Here is a 21,278-nt window from a genome sequence, read left to right as displayed (position 1 = left end):
ATAGTTTTGTTTAGGGATGTAAATATAGTTTTGTTTAGGGATGTAAATATAGTTTTAGTAAACAGTGTTTTTACTATGTAACATTGTGCATCTGGCTCCTGTTTGGCAAAGAATTTAGTTTGATTCTAGATATCTCTGTCCTGACCCTGCAGATCTCAAAAAAACGTATTATTATTGTTTTTTATGCTAATTTATGCAATAGGCCTAAACTTTTTATGTAGCAACAAGAGGACTTTTTTTTAAAGGTATTGATTTTGTAGGGAATTTAATTCAAAATGATAACTCTCAAGTTATCATAAGTATTTGATGCAAATGGAAAACAATGATCAAACTGGTGGATTTTAAATAATCTGAAATTACACACTAAAACTAACATGGGTTAAAAAAAACTAGAGACAAAAATATCCCAAAATAAGATGTATTCACCCTAACAATACATTGTAATTGAGTTCATCTATTTTAAAGAAATCAAAAGCGATACACTAAGGTTTTTTGCTTTTAGGGTTTTTTTTCAAACTGATACCTAAGGCTCGAAAAACCAGACACTTCAAACTTTCTGCTCATCACATTATCATGCTCCAATAATTGCTTTTATACTCTATATAAACTGGAGTTGGGGCCAGAAACAGGAATGAGACTGGCATTATGTTAGCCATCTGAAGCCAGACACACACACACATACACACACATGAATACTGACCCACTCCAGATACCTTCTACATCTAACTTGCATGTAGAAAAAGATGTCCTGCTGTCCTGCAGAAATTAGGGATAATGAAACAATGAGTGTGATGTATGGATGTGTGGCTTTATTGCAGCATTATGGAAGGTGTGAACGTGGCTTAAAAAACTAAAATATGTTTAAACTCAATCACTCTCTACATAAAAAGCATGGAAAATAAGGTGAAATATCTGCAGTTTAAAAACCACATTTAGTTATAAACAAAAATATTTGTACCTTATTTTATTTTTACCCTTTTTTAATTATGTTGAATTTGCTGCTGAAATTTACCCCTGTAATGAACTTTCACAGAATTTTGTTTTTGTAATCAAAAAAAAAAAAAAAACCCCAACCAAAAAATAAATCAAATAAAATGTTGAAATATTAGTTCCACAAATACATTCACTTTAAATAGACACTAGATGGTAGCATTCACAGAGTAACACCAAACAGACTGAAGAATGAACCTCTAAAAGGATGCTATGACAATTTTATTTTATTATTATTTATATAGAGATTTATATATGTATTATTTGTGTAATTTGACAGACAGACTCCTTTTCTATGCTTGCCACTTCTAATTCTTTTCAGTTTCCCCATCCCCTGCTCCAAGCCCTGCTCCTCCTGTACAGTGCTGTATGCTTCTGTCTATTTTGTGATGATCAAATATTGCTTTACTTCACCTCTCTGCCTCCATGTTGCCTGCAGTTGGATAATACTACAAGCCCAACTTGACAATAGTCAGTTCCTTCATAAAAAGTGGAAGGTCTCAGTTCATTGAAGGTTAGTTAACAACAGGTTTCAGGTTTTGCCTTTAACTGTTATTACCCATAATGTGGTATAATGTCTTTCCTGTGAGATGTCTGAGAACAAATACAATTAATTAGTTATTATTGTATGGCCTTCCACAGTCATCTCTAATATTACTGTTTCTTGTTTTATTTAGTCTGAGAGCTTTAAAAGGTATGACCATGTGTTTGTGTAAGTCTGCATAAAATGTAATAACGTCTACATTTGGGAAGCAGAGATAATAGAAATTCAGCACATGGATGGAAGTCTTATTATTTATGGATATAAATTATGCATTTGGACCATTCTTTTTGCAGTATGGAATATTTAAACAACAAAACCATCATTAGATAAGTTTTTTTTTTACTTGCTACATATAATGATGGATCTGAAAAGGTTTTTTAAGTTAATCTAAATGTGAAACAATTAAGGGTCTTTTGTCAAACATCAAGTCTTGTCATTTATATAATGTAGGTCACTTATTATGTTCCCCAGTCTGGTGGAGTATACACTCTATACCACTTTATTAGGTACAGCTTGCTAGTACCGGGTTGGACCCCCTTTTGCCTTCAGAACTGCTTTAATCTTTCGTGGCATAGATTTAACAAGGTACTGGAAATGTTCCTCAGAGAGTTTTGTCCATATTGACATGATAGCATCACACAGATGCTGCAGATTTGTCGGCTGCATCCATGATGTGAATCTCCCGTTCCACCACATCCCAAAGTTGCTCTATTGGATTGATATCTGGTGACTGGAGGCCATTTGAGTCCAGTGAACTCATTGTCATGTTCAAGAAACCAGTCAGAGATGATTTGTGCTTTATGACATGGCGCGTTATCCTGCTGGAAGTAACCATCAGAAGATGGGTACACTGTGGTCATAAAGGGATGGACATGGTCAGCAACAATACTCAGGTAGGCTGTGGCGTTGACACGATGCTCAATTGGTACTAAGGGGCCCAAAGTGTGCCAAGAAAATATCCCCCACACCATTACACCACCACCACCAGCCTGAACCGTTGATACAAGGCAGGATGGATCCATGCTTTCATTTGTTGACGCCAAATTCTGACCCTACTATCTGAATGTCGCAGCAGAGATCGAGACTCATCAGACCAGGCAACGTTTTTCCAATCTTCTATTGTCCAATTTTGGTGAGCCTGTGTGAATTGTAGCCTCAGTTTCCTGTTCTTAGCTGATAGGAGTGGCACCCAGTGTGGTCTTCTGCTGCTGTAGCCCATCCGCCTCAAGGTTCGTGTTGTGCGTTCAGAGATGCTCTTCTGCATGCCTTGGTTGTAACGACTGGTTAATTGAGTTACTGTTGCCTTTCTATCAGCTCCAACCAGTCTGGCCATTCTCCTCTGACCTCTGGCATCAACAAGGAATTTGCGCCCACAGAACAGCCACTCACTGGATATTTTCTCTTTTTTGGACCATTCTCTGTAAACCCTAGAGATGGTAGTGGTGAAAATCCCAGGTGATCAGCAGTTTCTGAAATACTCAGACCAGCCCGTCTGGCACCAACAACCATGCTACGTTCAAAGTCACTTAAATCACCTTTCTTCCCCATTCTGATGCTCGGTTTGAACTGCAGTAGATCATCTTAACCATGTCTACATGCCTAAATGCATTGAGTTGCTGCTATGTGATTGGCTGATTAGAAATTTGCGTTAATGAGCAGTTGGACAGGTGTACCTAATATAGTGGCCGCTGAGTGTATGTACAACATGCCACAGCATCTGCAAAGAGAATCAATTTTGTGGTGACATCACGTCTGTTTTTTCCATTCTAAGTGATCAAAAGTCTGTCTTAGTTTTTGAAATTTGACAAGTAATTTATTTTGAAACTAGTTTTGTAACATAATATTATTTTCTACTAAATGAAAGCGACACTCTCTATATATGCCAGATTTTAAGGGTTTACTCTCATGTGCTGTCTTTGTGTTTGAAACTTTGAGTTATGGTAAAATCAGATAATTCTGTCATTTCTGTAACTCAGCTCATGTTGCAGGCAACTATCTGCAACAGAAATCACGCTTCCAGTTTAACAACATGACACAACATAACACATCCAAGTCATCATTGTTTCGTCTTTTTCTTTCAATGTGTTACTTTCTTTTATTGACTCTGCATTTAAGTTCACTTGTGATATTTTTCATGTATAAATTGGCTTGTGTGAAATAAATAGGTGCAGATGCTCTTGTACAGGAGAGGTCTCCCTGGAACACAAGCTTTGGAGTTAAAAATAACCCAAGTGCAGCCTGCAAGTGTTGGGCCAAGGAGGACAGACTTTCTCAAGAAACCTAAAAAGGTCTCATTAGGCTCAAGAGTGTGGGGATCTGCCATAAAAGAACATAAAAACTTTATCCAGACTTTGATTTAGATTTATTCTTTTTTACACAAAGGTTACACTTCTTATCAGTCTTTCTAAAAATATTGCATGTGATATGAAAACAGGCATTATCCCACTTTCAAAAAGTTTTTAAAATGAAAGGCGCATTGCATTGTTGCTTGGTATGGCTTGTGTTTTCCAGGTCCCTTCAAGGTTAGGTTTTCTAGAGGATGACTCAGCTTTTTCCTCCAATCTTTTACTAATTTGAGTCTTGAAGTCTTAAAACCGGATAAACTCCCCAAACAATACAAAACGTCCAAATCATTCATTTTATTTGCAGGTACAGATGCATGTCCTTCATCTCCAAACAGCAGATTGTGAATGAAAATGAAATTTGGGGTTAAATGCTATATATAGTTTTAAGTGCATCCATACATGGGGTGGAAGGAGCACAGCATTCCTCCGGTGAGAGGGTAATATTTTTGTTGCTATCAGCAAGAGCTTCCTAGGCGGCATTAGGCTGGTCTGCCACCTTCTCTGCGCTGTTTTCATTTTTTGGGGTAAGTTGCTTTTGTTTATATTTGTTTTGGAAAGAGGACTAGTTCTTTAGGGAGATAACGTTTGGGCTTTATAGCTTGTATGGTGTCAGAATGAATTTTGGGTCTGGTAAAATAAATTATCCTTTGTGAGGGAAGACTTTAATAAGCAGTGGTGTGTGACTTAACTTAAGTCCTTACATATTATGGTATTAATTGGTTGCCAAGTCATCTTTAATTTGTCTCAGACAATAACTCTTAAAAATATTACCATGTTGAAATATGAATCTTATTGTTGATGTTAATTGTAAAGAGGTTTGCAGTTTACCTTGAAAGAATCTTGGATTACTGACTGGTAATCTGACTTGTTGAGTTGTTTAATCAGTGCTATAAGGCATGTTTGTTACTAATAATAAATATTCTCCTACTTTTCTCCTGTAATTGAATCAGCAGACTGTCAGAAGTTATTCATAGCTGAGCTCTGTTAGGCTGTAAGGAGCAGCTCAGGTAGGAAGCTCTAGAAATAGGTTAAACTGCTGCATATCTACAGCTTGTTGGAGTTTTACCACATTATTCTGTAAAACAACTATTCTCATGTTTTATTTAGACTTTAGCAAAAACACATCATTGAGTGGAGATGTGACCACGATATAGAAACATCTAGAACATTTTCATGAATTGTAAAGCCTGTTGATGTATATAGGTTGTGGCAGTTATGGTGCTGACATTTCTAACGTGATAATCCATGTTTGGTCTCTCCCTTCCCTTGGTGCTTTCAGCCTGGTCTCCTTGACGTTTTCCTGTCATGGCTTCCAATGTCATACCCTGGTATAAGAAGAAGGCTGTGAGCCAAGTTAAAACTGATTATGCTTATCATCACAGTAAATATGTTGTCAAGCAGCAGACAGAAAGGTATGAAGATGTAATGTACCTGCTGCTTTGTAAAGCTCCCGCTGCTTTGCCGGATGCAGCGTCCATATCACCATTTGCTGAGGACCAGATTGATATTAAGCTTTTTGAGCCCTGCTTTAACTGCAGCCATTTTTTTACTTGCTATCTGCCTGGAGCAAATCATCTCTTTACAAAGTCATACATTGAAACAGCTGCTGCAGTCCTATCAATATTTGACTGAAGAGGCTGGATACTGGCAGAGTTTTTAATTTTCTAAAAACAAATGGATCGTTTTTCAGCTTTAATATTCACTCTGTTTTATAGCATGTACAAACCTGGTAAAAGGTCAATTGGGCATTGTTTATTTTCTCAGAGCTCAGTAAGTAAAGTAAAAACAAATCAGCAAAGAATGCATACTGGCATTGTATAGATATTACTCTGACACCGGAAAGCAAACTATTAACATATATAGCAAGCAAGATTTAAGACCTCTGTTTCTGATTGCTGAGTAAAGCAAGTGGTTTTATGCACCAATCTCTTGCCAGAGATTGAAATTGGCCGATTTTTTCCTTGTTCAGCTCTGATCAGTAATCAATATGTGAAATTCCGAAAAATCTCAGGGTTTTTTTCTCTTCCATGAAATGCATAAAAACTAAGAGCTCCAACCATTTTTCTTGTCTTTAAACATATCAATTTAAGCATATACGTTTTGCACTTTTTTGTGTTGAATAAAAATCCAATAAAAGTTAGGTGCATGTTCTTGAGATTCTTTCACTTTATAATGGATTCAAAGCTATCACCGCTACCAAAGAGCCTGCTGCACACGTTTTTTGTTTTTATTATTCGTTCGAAGAAAAAATATTATATTCGGTCAAAATGGAAAATAACAGGTCAGCTCTGAAAACAAAAACAGAAATCAGTATTGGTCAGGAAAAGCCTGCGCGGGGCATCACTACTTCACACTGATTCTATTTATTTTATTTACTTTTGTTACAGATAATCTGTTGGTACAAACCAGCTGTATTCATTAGATTTTCTTACTTCAATTTAGTATGAAATGAAAACTGCTGAAACCAATGAAGATGTACCGCATCATTTAAAAGCAGGATTTACCATTATATTATGGTTACTGATATGTCTCCAGCCATTTCACTGTATAATCTGGAAGCTCCTGAGCTCAACCCAGCCATAGCTTTTAAAAGTGTGATTCCAACTAATGCTCTGCTGCTTATTCCAGGTGCATAATAAATTCTATGTGTTTTTTTGCACTGGTCTGCCACAATATTAGAAAGCTTTGCACCAAACATGGCTCTTTGTATGCTCTGCTAAGCAGCATAATAATGATAATGTGCTAGTTTTTATTCAATGATGAGAGGAGGGCAGAACCTTTATTAGTTCCATAGTCCAGTTTTAACCAATAAAGTCAAACTGTAACAAGCTGCCATGTTTTTCAGAAGGCATCTGTCTCATTTCAGATGGCTCATTTTAGCATTTGAACCTCACCTCCTTCTGATGCAGGTGGTTAAAACATACACTTAGCTACATCAGTACTGATTGCATTTATTTTTAGGTTTTTTATACAGAGAAGACAATTGAAATGTCTAAATTGTTTTTTTTACATTAGCAATCGTGTAATTTTTATCAGTCATTTACAAGGACCTTATGTGGCACTAATCACGACCCTGTTCACATATAACCAGGATGTAATTAGGCAGTTGGCGCATCTTTTCCACCTTATCCATCCTTCAAATATGTCAATTTCTGCAAAGTATGTTCTAAGATAGGCAAGATTTATCTAAGAATTTTCCTATAGAGCTAGTTATAATGTGATGTCTTCAATGTGAAACATTTCTCTTAAGTATTTAAGTACTTGGATATTCTTAATGACTTCTTAATAACTGATAGTCTTTGCAAAACCAAAACTTCAAACACTTCTTTTCTCTTCACTTCTCTACAGGAAATCAAGCTCCAAGTCAGCCCACCTGGTGCAGACTCAGGCCACAGAAGCTATGGCAGAACCAGCCTATACCATACCGGCTTCTCGGCTGACGTGAGTTCCTACTGACCCTAGTTATATCTGAGGCTATTTTAAGCTGAAGGAAATGCTGAACTGATAATTGACAGATGGCCGTTTACTGGGATCTACTCTTTAGATTTCATTGACTTTCATTGGCAAACATAAAACTAAGAGTTTGATACCAGTGTTGTTTTTCACAGTTCCCCATATTCTAGGTTTTCTGTTGTAAATTCATTTACTGCCAGCTATTATGTCTGTCAGCCAACAATTAATTAGGTCCCAGTGTTAGGTTACTTGACAAATGATAAGGAATTCGTCATTAAATATAAATTTATTTTTAGGACTACCACAGAAACTGAGGAGTATCAGAGAGTCACTACAAATGTGGGAAAAGGACTGGCTGTTATTCAGGAGGAGCTGCACAGAATGAGGATGGCGACTAAAGCTCAGGTGGAGAGTATTGCTATCCAAAAAGAGGTAAGTAGTCAAGGAAATGATAAATAAACAGCACTGAGTTGGCACTTCTCTCTTTATACTGACTGCTCTTAGTTTTTTTTGACAGTACTCAGTGCAACATCTGCACTAACTTTGAACTCATTTATAAGCTTATTCTTAGTAGAGGTGTCAACTTTGGGTTCAGGGTCTTTCTGAAGGACACTGAAGACAAAATTTCCAAACATCCGATCACTAGACGACACTCTTTGAGTCATAGTTGCCATTAGGACAGACATATTCTGCATATGCTGATTTTGTGGTGATTATTTTCCAGTCATTTTTCTTCTTTAATAATAACATTTGTTGTATGTTATGTAATTAGATCGCCTGATTAGTCACATTTACTGAAAGGTTCAACTTGTAAGGATTGTGTCATGAACGGCTCTTGGAGTGGACCCAAATGCAGACAGGCAGGAGAAGATTGGTGAAAATAAAAAGGTTTAATAAAAACAAAAACTTGCAGGCAGACAGGGTTTGGACAAAAACATGGAGCAGAGACAAAAAGGCTTGGACATGAAACTGGCTTGGCTTGGCAACAAAAGTTGTGGGCAGCAGAGCAGATGAGATAAATAAACCAGCAATGAACAAAAAGAACTGAGGAGTTTATATGGGGAATGACACAGGTGGACACTGATTGACAAAGTGCAGGTGGACAGAATGAAGCAGATTGCTAACTGACTGACGGGTAGAGAAAACATGTCTGGAACTAAACAGAAAAACAAAGATGATCTAAGCCAAGAAAAGCCTTACAGACTATAAACTTGAATGCACTATGAACAGAATACAAGAATAATATGAAACTAAACCTAAAGCTAGAACTAAAGCACCTCCTAGAAAACAATGATCAGAAGCAAGATCCAAAACACAACAACTTGGAACATAATCAGAATAAGAGAAAAACCCAAAACAAAACTCCAGCACATTTAAAGCACGACAGATTGTGCTTCCATGGAATGAGCAACACTGCTGAACCTAAGTTTATTTATATAGCGCCAATTCCCAACACACGTCATCTCAAGGCACTTTATAAAGTCAATTCAATCAGATTCCAAGTTGGGTACATACATTCCAATTAATTCTAAATATCAAACAGTTCAGTCCGATTCAGTCAGTTTATTATTCAAATTGGTTAAAAAGAAACCCAGCAGATTACATTGATTCAGTGACTTGCAGTATTCACTCCTCCTGGATGAGTATTTAGTGGACAGTCACTTGCATTGATTTTGCAGCAATCCCTCATTCTGAGCATGCATGTAGCGACATGCAGTACGTGCTCCAATATATGTGCCAAACATCCCTGCAAATGGTACTTACTCTTGGTTTTAACTTAAGGTGCTGCCAGGTCTGTGCCAGTATGACTGGCACCTGATTGGCTCCTACATGACAGCTCTGGTGTTCATCAGTCTCACTACTTTGTTGAGTTTGTGAGCTCCTAGCATCAACATGCCACTTCTGTCCCTTAAGAACAATGCCCATACAAAAGACAGCTGGTGTTCCAGTATGAAGAGTGGAAGAATGATTTGGTGTCAGCACTACTACTATTTCAAACTTAGCACCAAGTTCTGTAAGACATATGTGAAGTAGGCTTCCAAGAAAGGAGCCATAGGGTTTTCCAGAGAAATAAAGTTGTGGCATATTTCCATAGGGGGGGGGGAGTATGATGGTATGGACAGCATTTTACTCATGGGCAAAACAGAACATCTTCATTGAGAGCAAGCTGAATGATGTGAGATATCTGAACGAGATTCTGGAGCCAGTGGTGATCACAAATATCTGTGGGATCTGAGCACCATCTTCCAAGATGACAATGCTCTCCTTCACAGAGCCACAATCATCACATGGTGGCTCAAGAATTTGGGGAACTCTGAGCAGCCCAGACCTCGATCCAATTAGATACTTAGGCCAGCCGTATGTGCTATATATTCCACAGCTAAATGTGACCAGCATAAGAAGAAGGTGAAAAGCTCTGTAAGCTGTGTTTAATCATTCAATTCAATTCAATTCAATTCAGTTTTATTTGTATTGCACCAATTCACAACACATGTTGTCTCAAGGCACTTCACAACAGTCAGGTACATACATTAATCATGTATTCTCATTCTTTGAATCATGTATTATTCTGTATATGTTCACGTTCCCTAGGTTAAGGACATGATGAAAAAGAGAGGGGATTTATTGGAAGAAGTTCCCAGAATGCCAGACTTCCTGATGGCCCTGAGGCCCCACACTGTCTGGGAGAAGACTCCAGTGAAGCTATTTTGCACTGTGGAGGGTAACCCACGACCTATTGTTAAATGGTAGGAATGTTTTAAAATGTCAGTTTTTCATAATTGTTTTTAACTTTGTAAAGTAACATTTTCTTAGTCCTACTCATAAATAAAGAACACTGATGTTTGTTTACGTGTGTACTGTATGAACCTTGTGACTGGTAATGAATCAACAACAGAAGTTGAAAAGGTCTTAGGACCCAGGACAAATGCAAAATGAGAAGATAACCATGACTGTCCTATTTGATTGGTTGTAGGTATAAAGGAGGAGCTCGTGTTGACCCACTGAGTGCCCCAGGAAAGTACAAGATTGAGAGCAAGTATGGAGTCCACAGTCTGATCATTAGCAGGTAAAACACTCTGAACACAACAACTTTTTATGAAATCACCAGAAAGTCTCCATTTTCCAACTGAAGTGTTGCTAAGGTTTTGATGGAGGAGATGCAGGAAGTTACAGTGTTTGTTGAGGTTTGCTGACGATTGGAAACATAGCAACAACAAAAATCTATTGTAAAATAGGACAACAAAAAGGTTGTTAAAATGCACATAATCAAAACGGAGCTGCCAAAGAATCGATTTAAAAAGCTACATATTTATGTTTATTTCCTCTTATGACCATGCCTTTAGGCATACATTATTCGGTTTTGAAATACGCAAAAGTACAACCTAATTAGTCAGTACCAAAATTAGCATTTGATGAATAAATGCAAATGCAAAATAGTTTGGTATCATCAAAATATTTCAGAAACAGCTAAAATTTCTCAAACATTGTAGACAACACTTAGAAAATCTTCCATACAGTGAATGCATAACATAGAGTCATCTGAGGATACTCTACATTTAGTCCAGAAGCTAAAACATTACTCCAGATTAAAAACAAACAAGCTCATAGCAGAGCTTTTTTATGATGTGTCTTTTATGATGTAGTCTTGTGTCTTTGGAACTGGGAGTTCTAAATAGTTTAAAGGCATTTAAAGATATATAGTCAAATATAGGTAAGTCCAAAACAATTCATTTAGGTTTAAGGTTATCTTTTAATTTTTTCCTCTGGCTGGAAGTAAAGTCTTTGAGTTGTCCAGTCAGAGTCCTGTCTGAAGCTGATAGAGAATCTGTGGAGGTGTTAAAGATTAGGTTGATGGCCTTCTAACCTCAAAGATTCGGAGCTCACCACTAAAGATAAATCATCAAAATACCAGTGGAAACATGAAAAAAAGCTCCTCAGTAGTTAGAAGAAGGGTTTAATTGCTGTGATGCCAGTAAAGACTTACAGTGATTATTGGGAGAAGTACAAATACTTTTCAAGATTTTTTAATAAAATGTAAATAAGAACTTTTTTTTTCAAAATAAAATTCCTTTTTACATTGTTTTACTATCCTATACTACATGTCCTAACAGAAACACACTTCTTATTTAAATGAAAATAATTTTAAATCAAAATTTGTTTTCAAATTTTGGTTTTGTTACCTGTTGTTAGAAAGTTACATCCCGTAATAAAACTGCTACCTAGACCAGACATCTTTGAAAAAGACTTTTTATCAACATGAACATAATGCAGGAAATGTTCAAAAAAATGTTCTCTGTCAGAACGTTTGATATTTGTTGCCTTCAGCTCTGCTGGGACTCTGACTGTCATTAATGATACTGTGGAAAACATAATAAATTATATTTATACTTAATATTTTAAAGGCAGTCATGTTGTATTCTTGCTTGAACACAATGTTTTCAATGTCAAAATCATATTGATTGTAATTTGTTAGTTTTACCGCCCGATCTGGGAGCTACATTAAACTCTTTAGGCCTACTGACTGTTGGCTGAGTTTGAAAATCAGGACTTTATTTTATTGGTTGGGCTGTGATTGGTGTTAACCTTTTTCAAATGTTCCCAACCAAACATTTGGCTTACTTTGGTTTATGACTACTGGAACAGAAGGGAAACCGAAGGATTACTCAACAGATTCAAAACTTAATAATTAAAAACTTTGCACCAAAAACTCTAGATTCTTTACCACTCTTTTTTCTGAGCTGAATTAGATAGGAGACAGAAAATTGACAGTTACTGGTTACAGCATAGCCCAGTCCTTTTCTGTGATTCTCAGAGCCCTCAGCTGTTCATATTCAAGTGCTGATCTTTGTGTCATTCGAGACGTGAATTCCTTCGTCTGCATGTGCTGTCTATCGCTCTGTCTCTCACTCCTTGCTTTACTCCTTTCCTTACTCTCTTCTTACCTCTTTCTCTCTTTGTCCCTTCAGTTTTTTTAAACTAACGTTGTTGCTTTTATGTGGCAGTTTTATTCAAAAGAAAAAGAATTCTGATTCATAATGTCAAAACAAGTAAGAGCTGTTAGTGGACTGACTTTATGCTGCAACAGCTGAGAAAGAGGATCATCTTAAAATAGTTCTGTCTTGGGTGAAGGTCACATTTCTTCCTTCTATAGATGGAATGCACTTGATGTCATGGCAGATTGTCTTGTCCTTAAGTTACGCCCTCGGGGTGGCGAGAAGACCCTTGACTCAACAGAACCTTGGAAGAGTTGTTGTTGGGTAAACTGTAAGATGTACCCTGCAAGATTTCCGAGCAAAATTTTTAAAAGTGGCCAAAAATGAAAGAGGAAATGGCAAAATAGATCCCTACCAATCATACAACAACTGGAACCAGCATCTGATGTGGATGTTTTAGGTTAAAAATTGTTATAAAAACAATTACCTGATAGGGTGTTTAAAAACTCCTGCACACAGACATGTTTTCCCTGACTGCGTATATCGTCACTGGAATAATTAAGTATACCCTGTGATTTAATAGCTTGTAGAACCACCATCAGCCACAATGACTTGAAGTAGTTGTCTCCTGCTCATCTTTATCAGTTTCTCAAATTATTGTGGAGATATTTTGGCACACCCTTCTTTGCCACATTGCCTCTGTTCATTCAAGTTTGCAGAGAGTTGTTTATACACCAACGTGTTTACAACAAGGCAGGATGAGGACATTTTCTGCAAGAGAGAAATAGGCTAAAAATGTCTTTAAAGATGTACATGTGCTACATTACATGCTCTACACTTTGAAGCTACTGTAAAGTAATATAATACAATAATTATTTTCCCGTATGATGTGAGATCATAGCAGATTTCTGGTCAAAAAAGGTATCAATTACATTTTGTTTGACCTAATAGCAGGAATGTCTCAATGTCCAATACACTTTTTAAATTTATCATATAAGTATATAAAAATCATATTTAGAAAAATGCATATGTTTGACTTAATGAATTTAGTTTATTACTATGTTTTTGTATCTGTAGGTGTGTAGTGAGTGATACTGCAGAGTATTGTGCTGTGGCAACCAATCAACATGGCACAACTACCAGCAAGGCCATGGTCACTGTAAAGAGTAAGTGTCTCTGTGACTCTTTCTATTGCATAAAAACATATTGCACAAGGCATAACTTTATGTTTTTGACAGGACCAGCAGGAGTTGGAGAGTCCTGTCAGCTTGGTCTAGGTAAGAGTACACTGTTATAAATGCCAGCTTATGATGATAAATTTGTATTAGCAGTAGTAATAAATATTGCTATCTACTGCAGAAATTCTACCACCTAAAAGATGTACAGAAACCACTGGATTAAAATAAAGCTGTCAAAGTTACCTCAAACTTTTTACCTCCAGGATAAATCATCTTCTGTGTTCCTGAAACCACACGTGGAGTGGGTTGGTTTTGGTGCATACAGAGATGTACATGTGGACAATATTCAAACAATCATAGTGTTGCTGTTCATAAGACCACGATCGAATGTCAGATATTTCTCCTTTAGATTTACATTGGATGTAAGTACAGAAACTAAAAACATGATATCACAATTCTTATGGTCCACCCTTTCTTGTTTTCCTTGATGCGTAGTGCCCCATCTGACTGAGATCCATCCCAGTAAGCTTGAGGTCACTCTGCTGGAGAGGTTCCCAGTGAGTTTTGGTGTCGAGGGCAGCTCCATCAAACTTGTCTGTACTATGGTGGTTGTCCCTGACCTCCCCAACGTACCACCCCTGACCCAGTGGTACAGAGATGGTTAGACTTCCACCAACCAGTCCATCCATCCATCCATCCATCCATCCATCCATTTAGAAATTATGTGTTAGGACAATCATTCATTACTTGCTCCATCTTGTGTTCTGAAAGATAAACTGTTGAAACCAACTAAGCTGGTAGAGATGTCAGTGGGTGGAGGTGCAGCATCTCTGACTCTGCCTCAACTGGCCAAAGATGATGAGGGCCTGTACACCATTCGTATCTTCACAAAAGACGGCACCGCTGAGCACAGCGCCTACCTGTTTGTGTCAGGTAAGACATCATTAGGAATCAACACTTGAGATTTGACTAACCTGAGCTGTGTCAAAGTTATAGGACCATACTCTAATTTTGACTATATATTAACAGGCTTACATGTGTGTCTCTCAGCGCCTTCTATCTAACCTTACATGCTCTTACTGATTTTTCTTTTACTGACGTTTTTTCTTTGCTTTCTAGATGCCCCTGCGTCTATAGAAGGTGCTCCCGGTGCACCAATGAGCGTCAAGGCATATGACGTCAACTCGGATTACGTCCTGGTTGCCTGGAAACCCCCCAACACCGTCAACGAGGCACCAATCACCGGATACTTTGTGGATCGGTCAGTCAGCTCCCTGAAACACTTAAGGCTCTCTTTAACTACACTGTAGCATTCTAACATGAATAATGTTAGGTGACTCCTCATTCCAAGGTATTAACTGACCTGAAGTAATGATAAAATCCAGTGTTATTGAACATTTTTGGATTTTACATCCTTTCTAAAATAAAATCTTGATTGTTTAGTTATTAAGGATGACAAAATAAAAATGGTTCTAGAAATGTAAAGGTTCACTCTAAATTGTGTTTGGATCTTTTGAACTTGGGGGTTGATGAAGAATTTTATTAATTGAGACAATAACAAAATGACAAATCTGCAATGAAAATATTACATGTTATTTTTTAGATCCCCGTGAAGGGACATGGCAGAAATGCAGCAGGAATTTCATGCATCCATCAGTGCATGGAACCCTGTTGGGATTGCTCTGTTCTTTGTCTTCTGCACTAAATTACACTGCAGTCTAGACCAGAAAAAATCTCTAGATTATTATTGGAAGTACTGTACATGCCACCCTACTCAGTTTCAATAATTTCCAACAGTTCGCCAATAGGTAGAGCAATGGTTTGGGTCAGTTTATTTTAGTTTTGAATTTCAAATGTATTAATTGCACCATAAAAACCATTTGTGTATAGAGTCTTTTGATTATTCTACATCTGAAGAGTTAACATATGTCCATTCCCACCTCGTATTCTTTTGGATAAATTACAACAAGTGTTAAACCTTTTACCACAGTAACACCCAATGGTTTAACCCTGATTGGCCAGTAAATTTGTAGATCTTATCTAAAGATATAAAGATCCAAGAAAATAAGAATACTGTGCACCTTTATTACTAGCAGGCTAATTTGATATTTAGTTGAAAATCACATCCCAATCCAGAAATATGACTGAGAGTATACCCAATTTGACAAACATCCAACACTAAGGGGCACTACAATGTTTACATTGTAGTGAAATTATAGTAAAATCATTTGTTTTGCAAAAATGTACAGAATGAACTCTCAAAAAACTTTGCTCATACTTTCAGGACATATGGTAATACTATAGGCAATATGTATGGTAATTACTGACTGAAGCAGGTGTGGGTTATGAACAAAACTATAAATTTCGGCTTTGAAGATAAGGAAAATTACAAAAAATCAGCTGTTTGTGCCAAGAGGCTCAGATTTTCAGGATGCATGCCTAAAATAAATTTTAATACTTGGTATGTTTCACCTTATGGTCTTTCTCAAAGTCCATCATTCTGCTTTTTCTTACGTATTCCTTGTATATCCCTCTCTTTGGACTACTGCAATAAAATCCTCTAGTATTCATTCCCACTTTCCTGTGAAAGCAGTCAAATATTGTTCTATTTGATGCTTCTGTTTGTGGACAGTACCATAATACATATTGATGCTGTGTGCATGAGTTTTCTGTAAAACAGTCTTTTATCTAGATGTTTGACAAAAGAATTAGCATGTACCAGAGACAATTTTTCATCCGAGAATGTTTTCAGAACTTTATGACAATTTTTGTATTTTGAGTGAATATAAGAAATGTTGGTATCAATGCTGCACTTACATATTTAATAGTTTGTCAAATGTGTCTCCCTAATTGAAGGTACTCATCAACATAAAATTGTACATATTTCTTTAGGAGGTATAAATCCGAGGCCATTTACAAAGATTAGAGCAGGTTAACACTAAGAGTTGCTAAAAGCCAGATGCTAACAGGTCTTATACATGTTATTTAGAGTTTGGAAATAGGCAACTTATAAACAGAGAATCTACTTTCTCAAGTAATTTCTTTTTATCAATGGGAGAAAGTGGACAAGGCTGGACTCACTGAGAAGGCCTTGGACCTCTTTTATAAGCGCTTGCAGTTCTAGTTAACTTTCATAGCACAACTGTATATGGCAGCAATATTGGTTCTTTAAGTTTGCCATTGAGTGAAAAACCAACAATAACAATATTCTTTATATTATGGTGGTGGAACAAAGTTTCCATAATGTCTCTTGTTCTGTTGTGTAGCTGTGAAGCTGGCAATGACACCTGGGTTCAGTGTAACACGGCACCAGTAAAGGTTTGCAAATACCCAGTGAATGGTCTCAGTGTGGGCCACTCCTACTACTTCCGAGTGAGAGCTGTGAACAGCGCAGGCATCAGCAGACCTTCACGCAAGTCTGACAAAGTCACAGCCATCGATGCTGCAGAGAGTGAGCGCCTGCAAGGTACCGATGAAGGTAAATACAGAACACTGGAAAGCAGGATGTGAAGGTTTCCTAATGGATGTTTTATCCTCCTTTCCAAAAACAGTGATTAAAATTGAAGGGAAATATGACATAGTGATCAAGGATGATGAACTGGAAGGTACAGTAGTGTACAAAGACCTATCTTTGTGCAGAGTTTTGCTTTCTTTTGAATCTCGAATATTTCAGTATTTCATGAAATACTAACCCATACCCATTGTTCCACACCTCAGAATAATCACGATAAAACACAATTGTTTACATTTTTAATGGAACTGATGGGACCTTAAGGACCTGCACTCTGTATTATTTTATATCTTATTGATACAGAATTTGCAGTCACCATGACCAGCAACAGCAGTGGCATTTCAGATCTATGTCTCAGGGGCTAGTATTAGTAACCACTGACTTGGGATGATATTGCTGTCAGACAACAGTAGCAAAGTTTATAGGAATATTTTTGTTTCCACCCATTCTCTCCAGGTTTTACGGGCTGGTCTGAGTATTTCAGAAACTGCTGATATACTGGGATTTTCACGTACTACCATCTCTAGGGTTTACAGAGAATGGTCCGAAAAAGAGAAAATATCCAGTGAGCAGCAGTTCTGTGGGCGCGAATTCCTTGTTGATGCCAGAGGTCAGAGGAAAATAGCCAGACAGGTTGGAGCAGATAGAAAGGCAACAGTAACTTAAATAACCAGTCGTTACAACCAAGGCATGCAGAAGAGCATCTCTGAATGCACAACACTTTGAACCTTGAGTCGGATGGGCTACAGCAGCAGAAAACCACACTGGGTGCCACTCCTGTCAGCTAAGAACAGGAAACTGAGGCTAAAATTTGCACAGGCTCACCAAAATTGGACAATAGAAGATTGGAAAAACGTTGCTTGATCTGATGAGTCTCGATTTCTGCTGCGACATTCAGATGGTAGGGTCAGAATTTGGCGTCAACAAATGAAAGCATGGATCCATCCTGCCTTGTATCAACGGTTCAGGCTGGTGGTGGTGTAATGGTGTGGGGGATATTTTCTTGGCACACTTTGGGCCCCTTAGTACCAATTGAGCATCGTGTCAACGCCACAGCCTACCTGAGTATTGTTGCTGACCATGTCCGTCCCTTTATGACCACAGTGTACCCATCTTCTGAAGGTTACTTCCAGCAGGATGTTTCCAGTACCTTGTTAAATCTATGCCACGAAGAATTAAGGCAGTTCTGAAGGCAAACGGGGGTCCAACCCGGTCCTAGCAAGGTGTACCTAATAAAGTGGCCAGTGAGTGTATTTGCTGTTCCTGGGACTGTGCTCTTCTCGACTTAGATCTCTGATGTTTCTCAGGGTTTCTGTTGGAGGCACTTATCCAGTGTTGGGGTCACTACCCAGAGTCCTCCAGTGACCATTGGCATTACTGTTGCCTTCGCTTTCCATAGCCTTCGGCTCTCTATAGCTCTTCCCTGAGCCCTTGGTATTTCTCCACTTTTTCACATTCTTTTTTCCTGATGTTTCCATCACTTGGGATGGCCACATTGATCACAATGGCTGTCCTCTGCTGTTTATCAATGATCACGAAATCAAGTTGGTTAACCATTATCATGCTTCTGGTTTGTATCTGGATGTCTCACAGGATCCTAGCTCTATTAATTTTTACCACCTTTGGCGGTGATTCCACCTTTGACCAAAGTTTGTAAGTAAGTAAGTTTGTACTCCGCACAGATGTTTCTGCATACTGTACTGTCTACTTGGTTATGGTGCTCCATGTATTTCTTGTCTGCCAGTATCGTACACCCAACTGTGAGATGCTGGATTGTTTCTGGGGTCTCTTTGCACAGGCTGCACCTGGGATCCTGTCTTACATGGCAAATCTGGGCCTCTATTACACTGGTGCTCAAGGCCTGCTGCTGCATTGTAATGATCAGTGCTTCTTTGCTGTACTTCAGTCCTGCCCTCACTACTGCTACGATTTAGTCACATCAGCCACTTCAGGTATCCTTTAGGAAGAACTTACAGTATGGACCAAAGCATTGTCACCTGAATTACACGTGTATTACATCCACATTTTTCTTTAAAACATATGAACCAAACTAAAATCTACTCCTGTTATTTTGGTAAACTTGGTGAACTCCTTATTAATTAATTTTTTAACTGAACTCTGTATTTTTGGACCCTCCCACTTTGTTCTCTTTTAACTATTCCATTCACACTTTAATAGAGTGTTTATTTTTTACTAAGCCTAATTCCTCTTCATTCTCTACCCTAAACCAATAATGCCAAACACTAATTTTAAAAAAATCTAATCAAAGTAAAAATATCACGCATAAGATGCAGACAGGGTTGTTGTAGGAGTCCTGCATTGCTTCTGCTCAGTAAATCAGGTTTAGACCCTTACTGAGACTGAGTCTCCTTCACACACGAGACAGTAGTTATTTTTGTATTTCTTATTAAATAATAAAAACAGCAAATGTCAAATCAAACGGCATTTCTGAAAAATAATGAAATAAATTTGATTATTCAAAATGTTTTTTTCCTGTCTGTCAGGAGAGGCAAATTCGCATAAAAACTTAAAGTCAGTCTGAAATTTACAGTAAAAAAAGTCTTAATAAAGCCTGAATACTGTGGGACACCTGCAATGGCTTCTACTGTGTGTACTTTATACCTGAGAAGCGTTCACTCCCAATCTAGGCTATGTAACTGTCCCTGGCGAGCCCACGGACGTGCATGCGTCTGAGATTTTCAAATCGTATATGGTGCTGAGCTGGAAGCCTCCCAGCCCTCGCGGACGAGCTCCGCTCTGGTACATCATTGAGAAGGTGCGTGCTGCTTCACCTTTTGCCTTTTATTTTGCCAGTAAACACTATTCAGCATCTGTGCTGCGAAGAACAGCATCCTAAACTTTTGTTTTTCCAAACTAGTTAAGCTTCTGTGTTGAAACCTCTAAAGATACCACAATATTAGTATTTTATAGATCCCTCCTGTTTAAATTTATCCTAAGACTTCATTAAAAACCTACTTGATAAATTTTGAGTTGTTTAAAACTTTCATTAAATCTTTGTCCATCAGATTTTTGAGATAAAGGTTTTCATAGAGAGCTCTACCTTTTACACATCCCTCCTCCCCAACCCTCCCACAGTGCTTAGCAGGCACTGGAGTATGGCAGCGGATCAACACAGCCGTCAAACTGCACTCACCCCGTTACCCAGTTTTTGATTTGCAAGACGGGCAAAAGTACCAGTTTCGAGTCTATTCTATCAACATGTACGGTTCCAGCCAGGCCTCAGCACCTTCAGAGCCCATCCAAAAGGTCAATGAGGATGGTAAGAGGATCCAGTTAGAAAATCCAGATAATTAATTCCAAAGTGAAATGAAATAATTTACACATTCCCTTATCAGATATTATTAATTTGGTTTAATAGGAATACAATTTCTTAGTCTTGGCCAAGTTTCACGTTCCAAAATGAATAATATTTGCTGTTTTGGATGTTTTAAAAGTGCCACAAGACACCTTGTTTTTCACAGAACTTTGTGTAGAGTTTTTCGACTTTCATAGCAGCCTTGATGATTACATTAAATTTTTCTTTGTGTGTTGAATTTCCTGTAGATTAACTTTTCTTTTGTTCTTGTAGAGATAGAAACAGCAATATTTCAGCAATTTGTGCCTCACCACCTTCAAACTAAATCCCTGTTTTAAAGAAAGGCAACAACGCCAAATTATTTTACTGTTTCTTTTTAGTATGTTTCATGACTTAAATGTAAATGTTTGCCACACAATATGTAAAATATTCAAACTTAGCCCTTTTTTAAATGCCTGACTGTATGTTGCAGGTACTGAGCTGCCGGTTGGTATGTACGAATGAAATCATAAATCACTTCCAAGGGCACTCCTGTTTTAAAGAAGGCCAAAGTTGCACCTTTGATTCTGATCAACAATATATGATGACTATTCTATTCTATTCTATTCTATTCTATTCTATTCTATTCTAAAGGCAGTCCTTCACTTTGCTGTTAGAGCACAGATAAATTAGTTTCCCACTCTGTTTGTTCATGTATGTTCGAGCAAAGACCACTAATAGAGATGGCTTGAAAAACTAAATCACTCTCTAGTTTCACATAATAAATGGTCACAGTTTGTGTTTCACTAAAAACAATAAACACGCACTTTACAAAGTGTTGTTCACTTGTGTAAGATATCTAAAAAAAAATATTCAGTGGAGCATATCATTTATCATATCTTAGATCGTTTATATGTTGTTCTCTCTGTCATTTTAGCTCAACCTTAAGGACTTCATGATTTAAATGTCATCAGTATGATTTGTGTGCATTTTTATTTTGTTAATATGTAGATTCTGTATGTTAAGTT

General features: G+C 37.6%; 1 protein-coding gene across 3 annotated transcripts in view; it reads left to right on the top strand.

Annotated features, from left to right (window-relative positions):
• Positions 1-4,321: 4,321 nt before the first annotated feature.
• myom2a (myomesin 2a) overlaps positions 4,322-21,278 on the top strand; it is a 41,376-nt gene continuing 24,419 nt past the window's right edge. Inside the window, exons 1-15 of one of the 3 annotated variants that reach the window (XM_047365748.1) lie at positions 4,322-4,403; positions 5,159-5,291; positions 7,228-7,320; positions 7,629-7,764; positions 9,925-10,079; positions 10,307-10,399; positions 13,344-13,432; positions 13,505-13,543; positions 13,940-14,104; positions 14,216-14,377; positions 14,564-14,705; positions 16,711-16,910; positions 16,996-17,049; positions 19,604-19,731; positions 20,052-20,235. In XM_047365748.1, the coding sequence (XP_047221704.1) occupies positions 5,185-5,291; positions 7,228-7,320; positions 7,629-7,764; positions 9,925-10,079; positions 10,307-10,399; positions 13,344-13,432; positions 13,505-13,543; positions 13,940-14,104; positions 14,216-14,377; positions 14,564-14,705; positions 16,711-16,910; positions 16,996-17,049; positions 19,604-19,731; positions 20,052-20,235 (1,747 nt within the window). In that variant the 5' untranslated portion in view covers positions 4,322-4,403; positions 5,159-5,184. Of the gene's footprint in view, positions 4,404-5,158; positions 5,292-7,227; positions 7,321-7,628; positions 7,765-9,924; positions 10,080-10,306; positions 10,400-13,343; positions 13,433-13,504; positions 13,544-13,939; positions 14,105-14,215; positions 14,378-14,563; positions 14,706-16,710; positions 16,923-16,995; positions 17,050-19,603; positions 19,732-20,051; positions 20,236-21,278 lie in introns of all 3 variants that reach the window. The other 2 variants (XM_047365746.1, XM_047365747.1) reach the window with 2 other exon arrangements.

This window comes from Girardinichthys multiradiatus, chromosome 5 (genome assembly GCF_021462225.1).
Source record: "Girardinichthys multiradiatus isolate DD_20200921_A chromosome 5, DD_fGirMul_XY1, whole genome shotgun sequence".
Lineage (NCBI taxonomy): Eukaryota > Metazoa > Chordata > Actinopteri > Cyprinodontiformes > Goodeidae > Girardinichthys > Girardinichthys multiradiatus.
This window is presented reverse-complemented; position numbering and strand designations above follow the sequence as displayed.